The 21,426-nt window shown below is 44.8% G+C and overlaps 1 protein-coding gene across 1 annotated transcript in view; it reads right to left on the bottom strand.

The window, feature by feature from the left end:
* RFTN1 (raftlin, lipid raft linker 1) overlaps positions 1–21,426 on the bottom strand; it is a 117,554-nt gene that overhangs the window by 59,135 nt on the left and 36,993 nt on the right. The window contains exon 4 of the mRNA XM_012663222.1: positions 2,716–3,100. Coding sequence (XP_012518676.1) covers positions 2,716–3,100 — 385 coding nt within the window. The remainder of the gene's footprint in view (positions 1–2,715; positions 3,101–21,426) is intronic.

Below are 21,426 nucleotides of genomic sequence, written 5' to 3'. Positions count from 1 at the left end.
CAGGACCAATGTGTACAGGGTCCTGGACATCCAGCCTTCAGGAAGGCCAGATGCTGAAGCCGTGAGGGAGAAAGTTAACTGTGTGAGGGCAGGGAGGCGACCTGCCTTATCTGTGAAATGGGCACAATAATGGCATCTTCTGCCACAAAGCTGCTGTGAGGAGCAATTGAGACAACACATAGGAAGGACCCAGAATGGCGCACTCAGGGTGACCACCATTGTGCCTACTTCCTATCCACTCCCAAAGGCCTGCATGCCCGCTAGTAACCCGGTGTGTTCAAGAGCTGATGAAAAATCCAAAGGCATCTTTATGCCACCGAAAGAGGAAAAAAGGGTAACAGTGAGCTGCCTAAATTTCAGAGAGACCCGTAGCCCAAGCAGACAGCTAAGGGGCACCCTCACGTGTGAGGCCAGCAGCTGCCCACCTGCCTTGAGAGACTGGGCTCAGAGGACGCTTTCATGCCCCCCTGCCTGTCACCTCCCATAGCTGAAGGTCCCACCAGTGGTGGGCCGACGCTTCCAGAATCACACGTCACCCATTGTTCCCCGGCAGGACCTGGTTCTCTAGGAGGGAACAGGCAGTTGAGGCAGTGGGACACAGGCCAAGGCGCTCTGCGTGTTATGGGGTTTCTGTGTGTTCAGCCATGTGGGCACCTCTGGGTGAGGGAGGTGAGTCGCCACAGGGCAGCAGGAGGGTCCTGGCACCTGGGGAGGTTGTTAGGACAAGTCTCCCCAGTGAGTAATTCTTCCTGGGCCAACCACAGAAGGCAGAAAGTCTGAAAGGAGTCTTGGAGGAAGGTGGTTTCTGGAGCACAGGGAGGATTCACAGCCTCCTTTCTCAAAGCTAGGTTTCCAGGAGCGGTGGAGGTCGAGGGTCAGTACTGAGCCTGCACCCCAACAACAGCAGCTCACACGTACGGGTCAAGCAGTGCTGAGTGCTTTAAACGTACATCTCCTCTAACATTTCCACAAGCGATTGTTCCATCCCTATTTTACAGGGTGAGAAACTGAGGCACAGAGGGTAAGTAGGTGACTATTGCCCAGTGGGAGGCAGCAGGCTGGAATGTGAACAGGCTGGGTTCCCACCCACTGTGCTACCTGCCTATCTGTGACTCCTGCCCCGATCTCCCGGGGGACCCATGCCTGGCCAGGCCCTCAGCCGCCTGCAGGCCCGGATGGTAGGGAAAGGTTCCACTGAGGCCTGTCTTCCTTCTCAGGATTCAGAGCGCACACATCCAGCCCACCCTCCATGAGAAGATGGAGCTTTCTGGATTAAGACTTGGGCATTCATCATGGAGGCACAAGCTGCGTCTAAACATGCCCTCAGGTACTCCGTGAAGGGAGCAGAAGTCTGCCCTAAACCGAGTGAAAAATCACACAAATGAAGGGCTCTGCTTCAGTGCACAGTAAAGAAAGATCAAGGCCTCGATTAAACAATAATCTTCATATATCCCAGAAGTGAGGCAGCTCCAGTCTCTCCCTCTAAATCAACTTTGCAAATAAGCCCTCAGAATTAACCATCTTATAATTTTCTTCTCACGAAGTTCTAATGTAACAAAAGAAACTATGTCTGCTTGTTTTCACTTCTCAAAGCATCAACTGTTCCTTATCACTTGGAAGAAGCTAATTTCAAGAATTAGTAAATAAATAATAACAACATTAACCAGGGAGATGATCCAGAAAGGCCTAAACAGAAAGTCCACTAAGGCTCGGGGGTCTTGATACTTGTCCACCTTCCCAAGGCTAGAGGGGCACACGGCTAATGTAAGTGCCTTGGTCTCAGGAAATGAGTAGACGCTAGATTTCCTAGACTCAGTAAGAGAAGTTAAGGGCCTCAGTAAATGTCGTTAGTCTATCATGCAGGAAAGACCATGCAGACAGACGTAATGGGATGGTGGTGAAGCCCACCTGGGTTCACTCGCCACATCTGCGATTTCCAGCCTGGGCAACAAATTTGCTCCCTAAATCCCAGTCCACTCAGCTATAAAATGGGCAATGAGAACAGAACTCACACACATCACCGGGCTATCAGGAGAATGAAGAGATGAGTCATTTAAAGGAAGCAGGAAGCACTAGTAAACGTTGGCATTATTACTCTTACTGTGTTGTTATTTGAAATCCCCAACCCAAGGTGCCTGCTCTAATGGCCTCTGCAACGTGATTAGGAGGATTCACATACTGGTGGCCTCCCCTTGGCAGGGTGTTCTCTCCACAGTGCTGATTTCTCAGCTATATAACTCCCCAAAACCTAGGTGTTTACATCCTAATGAGTTGAAATACCAGTTTCCTGCACAATTTGCCCTCAACTGGCTTTCTTGTTGCGTTGCTTTCAGGAAATATTTTAAAAAGTGGAGAGCACGTTCTCATTGGTGCCTGGCACACCGACACTTCCTGTGTGAAGGCAAGATAACTCAAGGGCAATTCGAGAGCACAAGGGATAAAATAACTCACAAGCTAGAATCCACTTGAAACGTGATATTTTGAAGTAACTGTCAGTCAATTTCATGTCGTCGTGCTCTCCCCAGAAGTCACAACTTCAGTTAAGTAAACAGTCGGGCAGTCAGATAACTGCTTGATAAAGTTTTTCCCGTTTGATGGACTGCTGTCTCTACACTCTAATTCTATTAATTTTTCCCTGAGATGCCATGCAGATTACTGAAAAGCTGTTGGCCTCTCTCTTTAAGCGGGTCAAACCCCCGGTGCTGACATACTTACTCCCAGAGAGTGGCTCTTCACGCACATCAAAGGGATCGCCATCTGGTCCATCCAGGGTCTTGCTCAGCCTCCCTGGTGAAAATTCTCCACCATCTCCCTCTCCAGAGGGTGAGCTGGGCTGCTCGGCAGTGGGCACCTCCTCTCTCACGCCTGTGCCAGGCTCTGGGCTGTGGTCCCTCCCGACAGGAGCACTGCACACGTCTGCGGCCCCTGGGTTCTCGCTCTCCAACGACACGTGGTCCCCACGTGCGTGTTTTGCATCTCTGGCGTCCTCAGCGCTGGTGGCAGTGGGCACCCGAGGGCTGCCGCCTGCCGAGTTCCCAGGGGAACGGTGCTGAGGTATAACACCGACAAATTTCAGGCCCCGGCTGGCGGCCTCCTGGATCTGCAAGGCAAACGACACGCAGGGAACCAAGTGAGCGGGACGGTCTGTCACAGGCGCAGACGTGTGCGGCGCGCGAAGCGCCACTGAGGCCTGCGCGGCTGCCTCAGCGGGCGCGTGAAGAACGCCAGCATGGCCGAGCTCCGCGTCCTCAGGGGCGCTCGCACCCTCACCCCGGCCTGATGGAGACAGATGCCTGGGCTTGTTCTGTTTAATTCTGTTGTCTGATGGAACAGTAAAGCATTTTGCTATGAAGGGTTGGGATCACCTCTCTTTGAAACACTGCATTAGTTCCTTAGTCCCTATTAGCTTTTTTTTTTTTTAAGAGTGTGAAAAAAAGTTTCTAAAAGGATAAGCTTGAACAAACAGAGTTTGAAAGAGGAAGTTCACTTTGGTAAGAGTTTATTTTTCTGTTATCTTTCTGATGAATCACCTACTTCCTGCCCACTGGGTTACTATATAAATACAGTATGTCTATATAACCATACACTAACACCAGGTGGCATTTTATGACCCAAAGAGCTTCCTTTTTTAGATAATAGTTTTGGCAGAGAAGAGCAGAGGTGGGGAAAATCACTCCTGTGCGAAGGCTGAGGGCACATCCGATGGACACCCTGCTCTGCTCCGTGTCTCTCAGGCCTAGGGTACGGCAGAGGAGCCCGCAGACCATGCCCAGCCCACGGCTGTAGGCAGGACCTTGGCTGCACATGTCCTGGTACACACTGTGCAGCGTAGGTAACAGAGGAACTGTTCCTTTTCACTCCTTGCACCTGTAGGACGGGGGTGACCATCCACGTGGAGTATTGTGGCACTCTCCCTAAGAAACAGCCCCAAGCAATTGAATTTAATAGTCGTAAGTTTGAAAGAAAAATTGAAGGTAATAACCAAAATAAAATCAAGCAAGAGCCAGCCAAAACTAGAAGGTGGGTTTTAGGGGACTTTTCAGGCACAGACGCTCCAGGTGCTTTACAAATACATAAGGCAGTCAGAGACCTCAGAGCTGTCTAAGTCTTAGTCACCAACCCCTAAGCAGATAACCTCAGAAAATACTAATCATCTATCGCCATTTGAGAATTAGTTTCATTAGCACGGAACTACTCTCTCTAAAGGAAAGGCAATCCTCGGCAGCTCTCCTCGGTGAACCACCCTAAGGTAATTTTAGTTCCACACTGCACATTCCAGAACAAAGTCCCGAGCAGTTGCAAGTGTGCAATCTGGTCTTCCTATAAAGTCTAGCCTGTGTCAGACAACAATAACAATGGTAGTAATTGCCATCTAGTGCAGACCTATGTGCCAGGCACTGAACTAGGCATTTTACTTAAGTTGTTTAGATGAATCCTTTAATGACCGTGCATGGTATCATTATCTCAATTTCAGACAAGGACACCACGTCCCAGAGACATTAAAATCATAAAGCAAGCAGTGAGTAGCCAGAGTGCAAAGTCAGATCTGGCTTGGGCCAAAGTCCATTCTCCTAACCACAAGACCAAGTAGACACATCCGAAGGCATCAAATACCTATGTCCATGGGCATGTATGTGTCCATTCATATGTCCATGGTTGGCTCAATTCACTCTTATTTCAAGTTAAAAAATGCTTAAAGTCATTCTTTTCATTCTGAAAATTCATTTTCCACTCATTAATCTGTGATATCCACCTATTTTAGAAATTATTCTGAAAAGCTTCTAAAAGATAATACAGGTAACAAAAGTTTTGAAAGAAAAGAGTGGGGAGATAATTATACCAAAGAACCTTAGGTTAAGGAAAGCTTTTGCATACAAAGGTTAACTTTGAGCTTCCTGGCAATATATGCAAAAAGAGAAAGGCAATAGATTTTATAGTCCTCAAATGAAATGAGGAGACAGCTTTGTACTAGCTCCTGCTACTACTGTCTTACCACAGAGAAAACAGATATTACTACTGAAGCATTTTTAATTTCTTTTTTTTAATTATTTTTTTTTAATACGAATGGGTGGAGGGGGGTTTAAGGAGATGTGTTCAATTGCCTTGTTTGTTTTTGTTGAGACAGAAACAAAGTCTCCCTCTGTCACGCTGGGTTGAGTATAGTGGGGTCACTGTAGCTCACTGCAACCTCAAACTCCTGGGCTCAAGCGATTCTTCTGCCTCAGCCTACTGGGTAGCTGGGACTACAGGCGCACACTGCAACACCTGGCTGGGGTTTTTTTTCTTTCTTTCTTTTTGGTAGAGACGGGTGGGTCTCACTCTTGCTCAGGCTAGTCTTGAACTCTTGAGCTCAAGCAATCCTCCTACCTTGGCCTCCCAGAGTGCTAGAATTACAGGCATGAGCCACCACGCCCAGCCTGAAGCATTTTTAAAAATACTGGCTCAACCACAGGCCAGTCTCAACTGGAGTCTTAGAAATTGCATGAGGTTTGAAGGATTTCAGGAAGGCCTGCTTGGAGCCCCAGATGTGTGACTAATTGGCTTGGGGAACCAGGGTAGGTTACATAAGTTTTCTGTGTCTTGGTTTTCACATCTATAAAATGGGGGAATACTAATTCCCCCATTTGCTCTGAAGATCAGATACTATGTATGGCAAGTGCACCAAAGGACAGGGCACAGGAAGGATACCTCTAACCTTCCTCCTTACCAGGCCTGGGCTTCCGTGGCCCAGCAGAGACTGCTGAAAGTCATTCAGAGGAAGAGGCAAGGACTCTGGACACAAGGCATTATCTTAGCCCTCCCCTTTCCCCTAGGACTTCAAGAATTAGAGAGGCTCAGACATAGACTTCTGCCCTTCTCCCACGACAAACTGGACAACCATATCACTTTGCCATATTGTACTGTAAATTTGTCCTCCAGGCCAGGGGTTCTCAGGGTGGCCCACAGACTGGCAGCATCAGCAACCCCTTGGAAACTTGTTGGAAATGCAAATTCTCAGGCCCCACCACAAACCTACTGCATCAGAAACTCTGGGGCCGGGGTCCAGCAATGAGTGTTTTAACAAGCCCTCCAGGCAATTCCAATGCTGCCTGAGGTTTGAGAATGACCGTTATGGAATACACATTTCATGAGGACCGAGGCATTTGGCATTGCTGTGTCCCCAGAGATGCCAGCATACAGCAGGTTCTCAATAAGTATCTGTTGAATGAATGAATAAATACACTAAATAATGGATGAGTATGTTATGTTCCTTCTCCCACAATGAGCTCCTTGAAGGTAGGGATGGAAACTGATTAATTTTTCAGCTCTAGAATTCAAGAAACATTTATTAAGTCCCTACACTGGCCCAGACCAACACTGTGCTTAGGTACTGGGATACAAAACAGGAGGTTCCCACCATCAAGAAAATTCATCCAATTATTGTAAAGAAATTTTAAAAGTAATTACACTAACATGGAACAATTAATGTTTATAATATTATGCAAAAAGTCAAGACTCTTAACTTTATAGAACAGTATTATAACAACTATGTAATACATATACATAAACTATGCATGGAAACATTCACCAAAATGAAAACAGCACAGTATTTGGCGAGCGGGGCTGTGAGTGATTTTTTTACTTTAATATTTTGTAGAGATGGGGATCTCCTTAAGTTGCCCAATCTGGTCTCGAACTTCTGGCCTCAAGCTGCCTCAGCCTCCCAAAGTGCTGGGGACTGTAAGCATGAGCCACCATGCCCAGGCCAATTTTTTTCTATTTCTGTGTAATGTTTCAAAATTTATTTAATGAGTATGCATGTTACTTTATTTATTTGGGGGGGGAGGGGTAGAGTAGGGGATCTCACTATGTTGCTCTGACTGGTCTTGAACTCCTGGCCTCAAGCAATCTTCTCATCTTGGCCTCCCACGGTGCTGGGATTACAGGCATGAACCACCGTAACTGATCCATGTTACTTTTAGAATTGAAAAAAGCAAATATTTTAAAAATGGATCATAGAGGGTAATAAATGCAGTAATGGATGTAAAGGTATAGAAATGGCAGTGACAAAAGTGATTGTTTCTGCCTGAGGGGAGGCTGAGTAAAGTTTCTCAGAATAGGTCAGAGGTGTAGCAAATGAGAGGTGAATACAATAGGAAGAGGTGAGCAGTGTGACAGAACTGGAGTGTGTATGACTCACTTTAAAGCATTCATATCTTTTTTTTTTTCCCAAAATACTGTACTAGACAAAACCTATTTGGGAACCAACTCTGCAGGAGGCTTTGAAGGATGAATAGGAGTTCACCAGAAATGTGAAGGAAAGGCAGAAGGGCAATCTATGTAAACGCAAGGAAGTATCATCATGGCAAAAGCTTAATTGTATGCAACAGCCTGATGTGTGAAGGAAGTTTATAGAATTATTTCTGGAACATGACAGGAGAAGCCAGGAGTGCCCAGAAATGAGGCTGGACTAGAAAGCACAAGGACTAGATCACATATGTCCATGGATACCACACCAACAAAGGCTCTGCCTTCACCCTGCAGGCCAGCATATCGCCAACTCTCCCGCCAAAGTATTATAACCTCAAGAGCAGAGGAGGGCGGGAGTCCCACACCAAAGCTCAAGATTTCTTTGAATATTCATCTTTTACCTTCAACAGCAGTGCAAATTTTGTATCCTGCATCATAGTACTGCATAGTACCAAAACCTTTAAAAAGATTCCTAAGTTAAATGTTCCACTCTCCAAGCCATCCAGGGAAATTCATGACCCCAGGAAGAAGATGCATCTTTGTGCATAAATCTTTATCTGAAGCTCTACTTACATCCTTCGGGCAGATTCCTGGAAGTAGAATTAATGAGTCAAGGGATATTAACTTTTCAAAGGCTTGATACAGGCTGCCAAATTGTTTACCAGAAAGGGTGAGTAGTCCTTTTTAACTAGAAGACTACATTTAGATTTTATAAAGATCAATATTTGGCTAGACCCTAGGGGCCTTGACACTTCTAGTTTTCTGCCTTACCCTAGTATAAGCACTTTCTTTTCTCTTTTTCATAAAGTCATTTGACTGTGCACATATAGCTAAATCGAGTCCTGTTTGTTTCTCATTCATTCATTCATAACCTGCATTGAGCAAGTCACATACATGATAACAGTGGGCACTAGTTCCTGTTCAACACAGCTCATCCTTGGCCATGAGCCCTTAACTCTACACTCCCCCTTGGTGACTTCCTAAAACATGGCTTTAGACACTAATCATACATTAATTATTCCCAAATTTGAACTCCTATCCCTGGTGTTCCTTGGAATTTCAGACCCACGTGGTCGATGATCACAGCTGATGGGTCTCCCTTCAACTTGGTCTCTCAAACTGGAGACACAGGCATCTTCTTCCTCAGCTCTTCCCTTTTGCTAACCCTATGTATTCATTTACCACATCCTGCCAGACTTATCCTTCAATGTTTCTAGAATCTCTTTCCCATTCTCCATACATCCACAAGGTTACTTTACTTCAGGCCCTCAGCACGTGTTGCTGGATAGCACCATGATGCCAAGTTACGCCAGGGTCTTCATCAGCATGGGACCGAACCGATATGGAAGAACAAACCATGAATAGCCAGGTCACCTTAGCCATGGAGTTCCCCGTGGACTGTCACACACATGCCTACAACGTTTCTCTAACAACTGTGAGTAGTGAAAACAACAACCATTAACACTGTACAACTCCTCTACAAAGAACTTTCACATGCACTGATTTAGGCCTCAAAATAATACCTTACAGAAGGGGAAACTGGTTAAGAGCAGATTATACGCCTGGTCAAATGTCACGGAGCTAATCAAAGGCAATGCCTGGATTTGACTCTGGATATTCTAAGCCAATCCGATGCCCTTCAACAATATCACTCTTTCCACTTCATTAAATAATCCAATCTACACCAAGATGCCCAGCTGGATACCGGTTTAAACTGAAATACACCCTCACCCACCTTCTTCTCACTTCTGCTGCCTTTAAGAACTATCCTACCCCAAATAATTAAAGGAGTAATGATTGCTGGTTTAGGCCCCAAAAATTAAATATGGCATTTTGACTGATCCAAGACTTCATTCAATTGCTCTATGATAAGTAAGAACAAGTTCCATGGTAACTGTAATCAAGAATCATGAGATAAAAAAGCTTTTTTTTATGACAGGGTCTCCCTCTGTCGCCCTGGCTAGAGTGCAGTGGCATCATCATAGCTCACTGCAACCTCAAACCCCTGGGCTCAAGCGATTCTCCTGCCTCAGCCTTCCAAAGTGCTAGGATTATAGGCATGAGCAACCACACTTGCCTTTTTTTTAATATATATATATAATTTTGTTATATAAAAAGTCTCAACTCATTGTAAAAATAATCATCTTTGGTTATATATTTGAGGAATCACTTTTATTAAAAATAACAACATGACACTGGGATAGTTCCAGAAAATCTAGGAGGGATTGCTCATTACTCTACTTTTAAAATGAATATAATGTTGCTAATGATGAGTGCAAATGTATACTGTCTATGTATGTGCTAATACACATATTTGTGTTTTAGAGATCATGTATCAGTCAGGGTGAAACCATTTAGGGAGAAGTGAGACACAGGTTGGATTTAGTGAAAACAGAAAACTATATGCAACATGGGAAAAGGAGCAAAAAAGCCTCCTGCTGACAAGTCGGTAGGAATTGAGTGCTCACAGGTAATACTAGATGGCATGGATGAAGGGTCAGAGACGGTTTCAAGATCACTTTGGCTGAATCTAATGAGGAAGGTGTCATGGTTAATTTTCTGCATTGGCTGGGCACGGTGGCTCACGCCTGTAACCCTAGCACTCTGGGAGGCCGAGGCAGGAGGATAGCTTGAGCTAAGGAGTTGGAGACCAGCCTGAGCAAGAGTGAGACCCTGTCTCTACTAAAAATAAAAAAATTAGCCAAGTGTGGTAGCATGTGCCTGTAGTCCCAGCTACTTGGGAGGCTGAAGCAAGAGGATCCCTTGAGCCCAGGAGTTTGAGGTTGCTGTGAGCTAGGCTGACACCACAGCACTCTAGCCACGGCAACAGAACCAGACTCTGTCTCAGAAAAAAAAAAAAAAAAAATTACGTATCAACTTGAGTAAACTGTGGTAACAGTTTTTTAGTAAAAACAGTTTTTTTAGTAAAACACTAGTCTAGATGTTGCTGTAAAGGTATTTCTTAAAGGTGGGATTAAAATTAATAACCGGTTGACTTTCAGTAAAGGAGATTACCCTCCATAATGCAGGTGGGCCTCGTCCAGTCAGCTGAAGGCTATAAGAACCAAGACTGCGATTTCCCAAAGAAGAAAGGCTTCTGCCTCTAGATTGCAGCACAGAAATCCTGTCTGAGCTTTCAAGCCTCAGACTCAAAACCGCAACATCAACTCTTACCTGAATCTCCAGTCTGCGGGACTGTCCCGCAGATGGCAGACTTGCCAGCCCCCATAATCATATGAGCCAATTTCTTAGAATAAGTCAATTCTCCCTCCCTCAGGGGCAGGGGCGGGGCAGATAAGCTAGCACAAGGCAGGCTGACTGAGGTCTCTAAATCTAAACCCGACTCAGTGTGAAATGAAGAGATGTCTAAGGGATCCCAAAAGACAGCGAGAGAGCACGTGCCCCAAACAGAAACAAGACAATGAGGACTTCATCTGACATCGGTTCCAGGTCCTAGGGGAGAGACTGACCTGAGGCAAGAAGGTTTTCAGCTACCACTATTGCCAGTTCAAGGAAATTTCCCCCACCATGTTTTGAGGAAAAGGGAAGGGAAGTTACATCCATAACTGATTTATTTCTACAAGTTATATGATGATCTTAATGAAATGCCTATTACTAATGAGCTCATTAATGCTGGGAATCAAAAATTTATTATTTTTTAATAAGAATACAGAGCTGTGCTGTCCCATGTGGTAGCTACTAGCCATGTGTGACTATTTAAATTTAAATTAACTTAAGTAAAATAAAATAAAACAAAACATTCCATTGCCCAGATGCATTAGTCACATTTCAAGTGCTCAGCCACTGGTGGCTTGTGACTACTCTATTGGACAGTTGGGATATAGAACATTTTCATCCTCACAGAAAGTTCTACTGGATAGCACTATTATAGAGCATAATAAATCACACAAATACTGAATAATGGAAATAGAGTTTTCAACAATGATTTCAGAGGCATATAACATGGGGTAAAGACCAAGACCCACACAAACATATACCCCAAATATACCCTAGACCAGACCACTGTCCACTCTGACCCCCTTTCCCCATAAGTCACAGGCTACCATTCCATGACAGCTGACATTTTAAAGATTTTGGGGATCCATGACATACACAGGGAGCCCACAACAGATGCATGTATATGTCAAGAACAGGAACAAAAACACTGTCATGGGTTGCACGGTTACACATGCGTCTTTACGGTGAATATTTTATCGTACACACACAACCCTTCCCATCTTTTGTCACCTAAATTCTTGTACAGCTTTCTGGAAAGAGAGGTTCAAAAATAACATGGTTTTAGCTCACATCTGAAGCTGCCTTTAGTTCTGACGTGTTAACACTTAGCTTCAGGAATTGAAAGCTTTGCCAGGTGCTGCTGGGTGTTCAGCTTCATTATGGGGCCACGAGGAAAGATCATGGGGACCTTCTGGTTGTTGTGGTTTTCTCTTTTAGTGACTGAGAGGTCTTACAGTGAGGCTCAGACAAGGAGTCTGAAGACTCAAAGCTTCGGACTTGGCTCTACTGATCGCTAGTTATATTACTGATCAAATCATTTGATTTATCTGAGCCTCAGTCTCCTCATTTATAAAATGGGGATAATAATATTCATTCATTCATTTGTTTGTTTATTCATTCTATAAGTACTTACTGAATACCTATAATGAGCTGGGAGCTAGGTTTTAGGCATACTGCAGTGAGCCAAACAAGCACTATCCCTGCCCTCTTGGATTTAATATGTGTTGGTTTGACTCAAGGGATAACTGAGAGACTAAGAGTTAAGTCATTCCATCCTTCTCAAACTGTCTACACTCAGTTTGGCAGGGCTGGTGTTGAGGGGAAGAGGTATCCCTTTATTCTCCTTTGTTATTAGGGGTGATTTGGTGGGAAGCTTAATAAATACTGTAAGAACTCAGCAAACTGTAAAAAGTAAAAGAAAAAGTAAAAGTAACAGAAAGAGGTGGGGCCCAGAGTTCTACTAGAAGTAGAAAAGGGATCTATCCTTTGGTAGCTCTGTTCAAGACAGGCATTACTAACAAAAGGGGTTTTTTGCCTGCATCATCTGTGTTGACTCAGTTCTTTCACTTAGACTGTGCCTATAATTTCATTATTCATTGAAAATAGGGTGCCTGGGAGTTAGGAGTCAGTAGGACTGATAGGGTACTAGTAAATTACCATCCCTCACAGATCTTCAACTAGCTCTTAGTACCCCCTAAAAACCAACTCACCAGAAGATCCCAATTCACTGTCAAAAGTCTAAATCAAAGATACAAAAGGGAAGTGAACAAGGAAAGGCCTGCCTGTGAGGAACAACTTATTGCTCTAAGAACAGCCAAGTGGCCAGCAGGGTAGGGCCGGAGCTAAACTTAGGAAAACCTGGAACCAGTGTCTCTAGCACTGCTTGGAAACTTTCTCCAGGTTTCACCTCTACTTCTCTTTATTTGTTGGCATCATTCTTTTTTCCTATCTAGGATCAATTTTTTCCATGTAGCAGAAAATATGGCCATTGCCAACTCCTGAGCTTTTATACTAACAGCTTAGTTACTGGAGTTAGAATGTCTAAGCTTCCTGGTTACCCAAAGCAAAAGATCCCAGGGAAGGGCTCTGATTGGCCCAGCTTAGGTCAGATGTCCACTTCTGGGCCAACTGGCCCTGGCCAAGGTGCAAGGTGGCTCCCACGGAAATCATATAGCTGGACTGTAGAAATAAAGAGGCTCTCTGAAGAAGAATGTCAGGGCAGACAAAATAAATGTGTAAATATCTATCATTTATATACATCATTTAATGTGAATAAAATCTGAAATTTGCTTATGACCCCCATATACTAAAATGAGGAAGAAAATATAAGCCAAGTTTTGTTTTGTTTTGAGACAGGTCTCACTCTGTTGCCCAGGCTGGAGTGCTGTGGTGTAATCATAGCTCATGGCAGCCTCAAAATTCTGGGCTCAAGAGATCCTGCCTCCTGAGTAGCTAGAACTATGGGAGTGTGCACCACACCCAGCCAATTTTTTTATTTTTTGTACAGACAAAGTTTTGCTATGTTGTCCAGCTGGTCTTGAACTCCTGGCCCCAACTGATCCTCCCACCTCAGCCTCCCAAAGCACAAGCCAAATGTTAGATAAGGCAACTGATACTTAAGCCAAATAAAACTAAGGAAATAAGCCCTTATCTGTCACAACAAAGTTGATATATTTTGGTCAAAACCGTTTTGGCATCAATGCTCTAGATTATTTGTCTGCATAGACATAGCATTCTTTCACTTCACAGAGGTTATCTGGTCTGCTCAAAATTGTTTATTAAGAACACTTTCTGGAATCACTGTCCAACCCCCAAGCCTCCCACTTCACAGAGCAGTCTGGCATAACAGACGCACACCCAGACCAGGAGGGGCACGACGCAAAGATTCAACATGTTGGAGCAGACAGGAGGCACCTCCGGCAGATTTTTACTGGCCCAGCGAATCCCTGGTCTCCCTCAAGGTATGCCCACCAGCAGAATTCGGCATGTGTGTGGTTGCCTATGTTCAGACCAGGACGTTGGAGCAAGGCAAAGACCTCAGCCCAAGCAAACTGCCATCATCCGGGTGGGAGCACTAAGGAAAAGAACTGGCAGGAGAATCTGCCACCTCCCACCGCGGCTGCAAGACCCCCAGGCTTCCATTAATACTCCTGCACACCCACAAGGGAAACGGATAAACCAAACCTCAAAACATTATGTTAGCAAAGTATTTAAAGACACTCTCGTCATAGTCCCGTGGGAGTCAAAGGATGTATGCCAGACTTCACAGTCTGTTAGTTTTGTGCCTGTCTAAACCCGTGGTTGGTAAAATAACCTATCCGACATGTGGAACCTGTGCATATAGAAATGGTTTGCAGGAAGGATTCCCGTAAGGAAAGACTAACAAAAGTGAAGAGGCAAGAAAGTGCCAGAAGTTATACAGGGAAGGGCACATGTTCACTGTGCCTGTGCGGAAAATCCATAATCTCGACAGCTAGTGTTTACTGAGAGCTTACTATGCATCCAACACCATTTTAAAGGCTGTACATTGATTAACTCATTTGATCCTTATAAGAGCAATAGGTATTCTTTTCTATCCCTATGTTACAGATTAGAAAACTGAGGTACAGAGTGGTTAGGCAACTTGCCCAAGGTCACACAGCTAGTAAAAGGGCAAACAGGATTCAACCCCACGCAGCTGGCTCCAGAGCCAAAATCCCTACCTGCCAGACTGCTCAGAACTGTATTCACTGGACTATATCCCATGCTCTGAGCCACACTGTCAAATACCAGGGCTAGATGGCGAAGAATCTTGAATCTTTAGACTCTCACCTTTTTGTTCTGCGGGCACTGAGCTGCCATCATGGCATCTGAGCAGAGTGGCACAATCGGGCCCACCCAAAGGACAATGGATCTGCCCACAGGATGTGTCATGGACCGAGGTGGGGGCTGGTGACAGAGGCGAGCAGGCAGGAGGCCAGGAGAGTGGCTGGGGGCCCAAAAGCCGCTGCAGAGCTCGTGGGAGAGGTCACAGAGCTACGCTCGCCATGGGAAAGGATGTGAGGCGTTCATGGGAGACCAAAAGTAGACACAGCAGTCTGCTGACTGAGGTGATGGGTCACATAGTATCCAAAGAAGGACTTGTTTTAAAGCAAAAGGTGAAACAATGAGTAATTAATTATGCTGGGTTGACAGGCGTGAGCTGGGACTGTCCAAGCAAACTGAGATCTACGATCACCTAGTTCAACGTGACCAGCAGTGAAGGCCCAGAAAGCTGCTTGAAAAGATGAGCAGATGACTGGTCTCCTCAGCCTTCCCTCCCCAGAGTGGGATCTGCTTATTCTGTCACCCTCCTGCTATTACGTCCTTGCCTTTCTCTGCCTGGCCCCTCCCACAAGTGTCGCATTCATCCGTCCACCCGGGGCCATGACAGGGAAGGCTCAAGGCCTCCATCTAGGCTGAGGCCACACAACTGTTCTGCACCCGCCGTCATCCCTGCCCACCTACCTGTCTTGTGTTCCCCCCGCAGGGGCTTTCTCCCTTCTCCTGGGCCCCCCCAACCTTCCCATGTCCTCATCGCTCTCCAGAGATGAATTAAAGATGATATCAGACAAGAGCTGAGACGCCGCACCCTATGTCCTCTTCAGGCCACCTCTAAACACACCCCTGCCCTCTTCGTCCCCCGCATCAGTGGGGCCTGGCCAAGGCTAAACTCAGGTCACGGAGCCTCCTAGAGGACCCAACTCGACTAAGGACCACTTCTTTCTTTTATATCCTTGGTCTCTCCCTCTACACTGGCTATTTCCACCCAGCATACAATTAAATTCAAGCTATCTTAAAAAAAAAAAAAAATGAAGCAAAGAAACCAACCAATAACAGCAGAAAGTAAGTCCCCTTCACCCACCCCTACCTGACGGACTCCCCCGACTCACTATCCATCTTGTGTGCCCGCCCGCCCCACCGGCACCTCCCCACAGCCATCCCCGCAACCGCCATGTGCCAGATCCCACAGGCCCTTTCAGTCCTCACCGCCCCATCCTCTCTGGTGTGGCCCACAGTCAAGCAGTACCCCTCCTGGATATACCCTTCCCAGGTCTGGCCGCCAGCCCCCTGCTGGCTTTCTTCCTGCATGCTGGCCTGCTTACAGCCCCACAGCAGCTAGGCTGGGCTCCAAAAGATCTGCAAGATGGGAATCAGTTAATGCCGCCTGTGTTAAACTCTCCAGCGGTGTACCACTTAGAGTAAGAGCCCAACCTGCACCTGGCCTGTAGAGTCCAACATCCTCTGCTCCGTGAACTGGGCCTTGCCCACCTCTCGCGCCACATCCCACACCTTGTTCACTGCGGACACCTTCAACAAGCCTTTGTTTTTATCACCATTCAAAGTCTGTTCCCATCAGGGGGCTTAGCACTTGCAGATCCCTCTGTTTGGGATGCTGTTTCCTTCAATCTTTCTGGGCCTTCACTGCTGGTCATGATGAACTAGGTGATCGTAGGTCTCGGTTTACTTGGACAGTCCCAGCTCATGCTTGCCAACCCAGCATGATTAATTACTCATTATTTCACCTTTTGCTTTAAAACAAGTCCCTCTTTGGATGATTACGTTTCCCCAGATGAATGAGAGCTCCATGAGGACAGAGACCTTGTCTATTTTGTGCCCTATGTCCCCAGCACCTGGAACTGTTCCTGGCACATAAACCAACATTTATTAAATAAATAAATAGTTATAAGATTAAATTTGCAGAATTTGAGGTTACCCCTAAGTGGAAACTTCTATGAGTCTACAATTCTGGAAATATCCATCTGGGGCCAATAACATTTTGAAAATATACTCATTTGAGACTCTGAAAACTTGCATGTCATTTGCTATTCCTATCATCTTAACAGCAAAGAAAACTGAGGCCTAGAGAAATTAAGTGGGTTGTAAGGTACAACTTGTTAACTAAAAAAAAAAAAAAAATTAACAAGGTTTATACTTTGGAAAAAGGAGAGCTTTATTTCTCATAAAGGGCAGCAACCTGTTAGGCGGCCATTCCAACAGGTTGGGAAGCCAAGCCCCAGCCAGAAGCCAGGCAAGTGTGCTTCAAAGAAGAGACAAAAGGGAACAGGATTTTACACTGGGGGCGGGGAGGTGGTCAGATATACATATTCAACAAATATAGGAGGAGTCATGAATATTTACGAAGGGAAATCACAGGGATGTAATTGTGCTTTATCTCTCCTATCCCGTCATGGCTGGGAACTCAGTTTTAAAGTGTTTCTGGGGTCCCCTTGGCCAAGAGGGGTCCATTCAGTTAGCTTAGGATTTTATTTTCAGTTCGCAGTCTCAAGAAAGAATCCCTGTTAAATAAAATTATTTGCAGCCCTTGGGTTTCTCGTCCATCTCTTAATAAACCAAGGCAATCTTCCCCTCAGGAAAAAGAAAAGAGGCAGCAATAAACAATTTGTTGACATCAGTACTTCCTATCAAGGTAAAAAACGTCTCATACTCAGGCATTCCCATGGGCCTTCTTTCATAAAGGCACTGCCTACGATAACACAGTGCTTTTCCTCAAAAATATAAAAACAAACTTAAAAAACCCAGCTGGAATCCTGGAGTTGCTGAGGTTGACAACCCCAATTTTATACTTTGGTAATACCAGTGACCCTGGAATTACAAGCTTGGGGCTAAGAACCTCAAGGGCTCATTAAAACTCCTGGGAATGCTGTGGAAAACCAGCTTCAGAGTCTTCATGGAACTCAAATCTCAGCACCACAGTTAAGTGACTGAGGCAAAAGAACATAAGTTTAAAGAATTTAACCAGGAGCAGATGTTTCCCTTCACACCACGCTGCTTTAACATCCAGTATTCGTGACTTTTTTTCCCACCACTCCCTGATTTACATAGGCTTCCAAAGCACTAACGAAAGGCACTTTAACAAAATGTCGAGATGGTGCGGTTGGGCACTGCTATCCTAGTTTTAACCCTTGGTTAAAAAATCCTTATCTATTCCCATGACTCCTGACCAACAAAAATATAACAGGGTCCTCATGGCATTTGAAACTTCCATGGTAAACAAAGCAGTTAAACTAAGTACTTGGGGATGGTTTTCATTACAATGTGCTAAAGAAATGAATGTTTTATGGTTCTTTTGTAAATACCCTGGAGAACCCTGGGATGGTTTTTCTGGAAGATGGAAATCATTTGAGAGAGTTTCAGATCTCATGAAGATATGTGATCCCTCTGAATAACAAATAGGAGGCTATTTTTTTCTGGTGAGGGGGACTTGCATTTACAACTATGGAGAATTACAAATTTAAAGATTATTTTCAGTGTCCAGTAACCCTTATATTCAGTACTCAATTTATCTCCATTTCTTGCCTTCATTTTTATTTTTTATATATTCTCAAAGTTCTCTCCTAGAAGAATAAACTGAAAATGAACATGTGTGAATTCACATATATTGCAGATTATATTTTCCAAAGGTGGCCACAACGATATCTCTCGTCCTACCTGGTCTGCTGGAACCTTGTCATTCCCCTGTCAAGGAGTGGAGCCCATACCCCCTCTATGTGAACCACTATGGGTCTTTGTGATGGCCTCTAACAACGAGTAAGTGGTAAAGACACTATGTGACGCTTGAGGCCTAGTCATAAAAATTTTGTGCACTTCCACCTTGCTCTCTTGGGATGCTTGCTCTTAAAACCCAGTCAGCATGTTTTGAGGAAGCCCGAGTCATCTGTGGAGAGGCCTACAGCCAGCACCAACTTGCCCAGCATGTGAGCATGCCATCTGGAAAGTAGACCCCCGGCCACCATCCAGCCACCCAGTTGACATTATGTGGAGCAGATCTTAATTGCCTCTGCCAAGTCCTGCCCACTTTGCATCTTTAAGACCAAAATAAATGACTGTTATTGTTTTAAGCCAGTATGTTTAGGGTTGGCTTGTGACACAGCAATAGACATCTCTTAAAATACAGTAATCCTCACTAATTCATACCCAAAGGAGGCACCAAACTGCAGTGATTTTCCTAAAGTATAAAATCCACAATCCTTCATAAACGATGCAGTCAGCAGCACTCTCAAACATGCAGAAATGTAAACAAAGAACACAAAAGCTCCCAAGGAGTGCACCTTTGGGGACCTGCTTTAATAAAGAGGTAAGAGCAATTTGTAATTAGCCTCTCAGTTTGTGATGGTGCATCCAAACTGCTGGAACAAGCAGGTACCCTTGAGGTGAATAAACACTGCCCCTGCAGCTTGGCTTACATTATTAATCAGCTTAGCAAACGTGTAGGCAAACTTAGGCTCAGCTCTTGTTTATCACAAGTTACAAATGTGCAGAGCATGAATTAATGATGATGCTTTACTATTCAAAAGCGACACCGAATGATGCCCACATTCCCAGGCACCATCAGAGTCAGAAAGAGTCACAGACACTCCTGTGCTTGAGGCTTAGGGAAAAAAAAATCCATCTGTGTTATTCTTAAGGCATCATAAAGAGAAGCCTCCATTGCCCTCTGGGGAGTGTCTCAGAAGTCAGCGTAGACATAGCACCTCATTCAAAACGGAAAGTCACTGAAAACAAAATTTCTACACCAACGGAACAAGGAATAGTTCCATCAAAAAACTAACTTTATTTCCACCAGGAGTATATTTAAACATTTTCTTTTAAATTTTTTCCACCTCTTCAGGTATTTTCTTTCTAACTTCTCCTCCCTGTATCTTCCATATCACCACTTTTTCTCTCTGAAATTTTCTTTCTAAGAGCTTCTGCCCAGTAAAATCCCTACTACTCCACATCAATAACATCCCTACCACCCATACCAATAACACCCCTGCCACCCATACCAATAACACCCCTGCCACCCACACCAATAACATCCCTACTACCCACACCAATAACACTCCTACCATCCTACCAGTAACATCCCTACTACCCTACCAATTACACCCCTACCACCCACACCAATAACATCCCTACTACCCACACCAATAACATTCCTACCATCCTACCAGTAACATCCCTACTACCCTACCTATTACACCCCTACCACCCACACCAATAACATTCCTACTACCCACACCAATAACATCCCTACCATCCTACCAGTAACATCCCTACCACCCATACCAATAACACCCCTGCCACCCACACCAATAACATCCCTGCCACCCACACCAATAACATCCCTACCATCCTACTAGTAACATCCCTACTACCCTACCAATTACACCCCTACCACTCACACCAATAACATTCCTACTACCCACACCAATAACATCCCTACTACCCACACCAATAACATCCCTACTACCCACACCAATATAACACCCCTGCCACCCACACCAATAACACTCCTGCCACCCACACCAATAACACCCCTGCCACCCACACCAATAACATCCCTACCACCCACACCAATAACATTCCTACTATCTTACCAGTAACATCCCTACTACCCTACCAATTACACCCCTATCACCCCCACCAATAATATTCCTACTACCCCTATCACCCCATCAATAACATCCCTTTTGCCCCACCAATAATACCCCTACCTCCCCCATCAATAGCATCCCTACTACCCACTCCCCCAGCTACCTTTTCAAACCTAGGAATGCTGCTATCAGGCTAACAGAATGAAGACGTGGACTGGGAAGTAATTAATTGGATGGTAAACACTGGTTTAATTCTATTTTCACCATTCTTAGGCTAAACTTATAATGATGAGTTATTCAAATATTAATACTTAGGCCTTCTGTCCAACATACACATCTCGGGTTACTTCTACAGACAATAGCACCACCTCCATAATGGTCATCTATCCTATCCTTCATTCTCTTCAACACTTAAGAAGTCAAAAGTGATCCAACAAATGAATCATATAAAGTTTAGAGATTTTCCTCACAACAGATTTTTTCCATTGGAATGTCAGAAGGCAATGTTTATTTTTAACCTTAAAAGACAAAAGAAAAAAAACTTTGTAAAAATAATAGCCCTTATATTGAGCTCCAGTTCCAGCTGTTAAGGGGGAGACGAAAGCAGTTACCAAGAAATCAACAAAAATCACCGTATGGGATGAAGAGCAGAGGGGATACCAAGCTGTGTCCAGCAAAATTCACAAAATGAGGGCCGCCATAGGCACCAAACTCAGCGTGCCACCGTCATAAACCCAAACTAATCAGAGAAAGCTCTTTGATAATACGGGGGAAGTCATTTAAAAGCTAGATCGGTCATAGAATCATGGAATATTGGCGCTATAGGCAACTTTAGAGGTTATCATTCTAGTGCAAAGCCATGTTTTACAGAGCAGAAAACCAAGAATTGGACAAAGGGAAGTGCCCTGCCCAAATGGTTACCTAAGGTATTAGGTAGCGGGTTTCCTTCATTGCAATCAGGAGGAAATTCTGAAATGGGGCTTTTAAAGTTCCAGATTTCTCCTCCAGGAGGCAAGTCAGTTTCAGTAACAGGGCACCTGGTGGTGTCCAAGTGCTTTCTCCAGCCACCTTCAACACCACTCGGATCCTAATGGGATCTGGCCCTCCAAGTGGGAATTCTCCCAAAGGCAGAAAAGGGGAAAACCTTACGTGGGCTGTAATCCTGTCACACTAATTCTCAAAACCCTCAGAAAAGATTCCACATAATCGTAAGCAATAAAAATGAAACCTTCCAGTGTCAGGGGAAGATATAGCAGGCAGCCTATCCGCCTGCCAGGAT

The sequence above is a fragment of the Propithecus coquereli genome, unplaced genomic scaffold (assembly GCF_000956105.1).
Source record: "Propithecus coquereli isolate 6110/MARCELLA unplaced genomic scaffold, Pcoq_1.0 Scaffold12, whole genome shotgun sequence".
NCBI lineage: Eukaryota > Metazoa > Chordata > Mammalia > Primates > Indriidae > Propithecus > Propithecus coquereli.
This window is presented reverse-complemented; position numbering and strand designations above follow the sequence as displayed.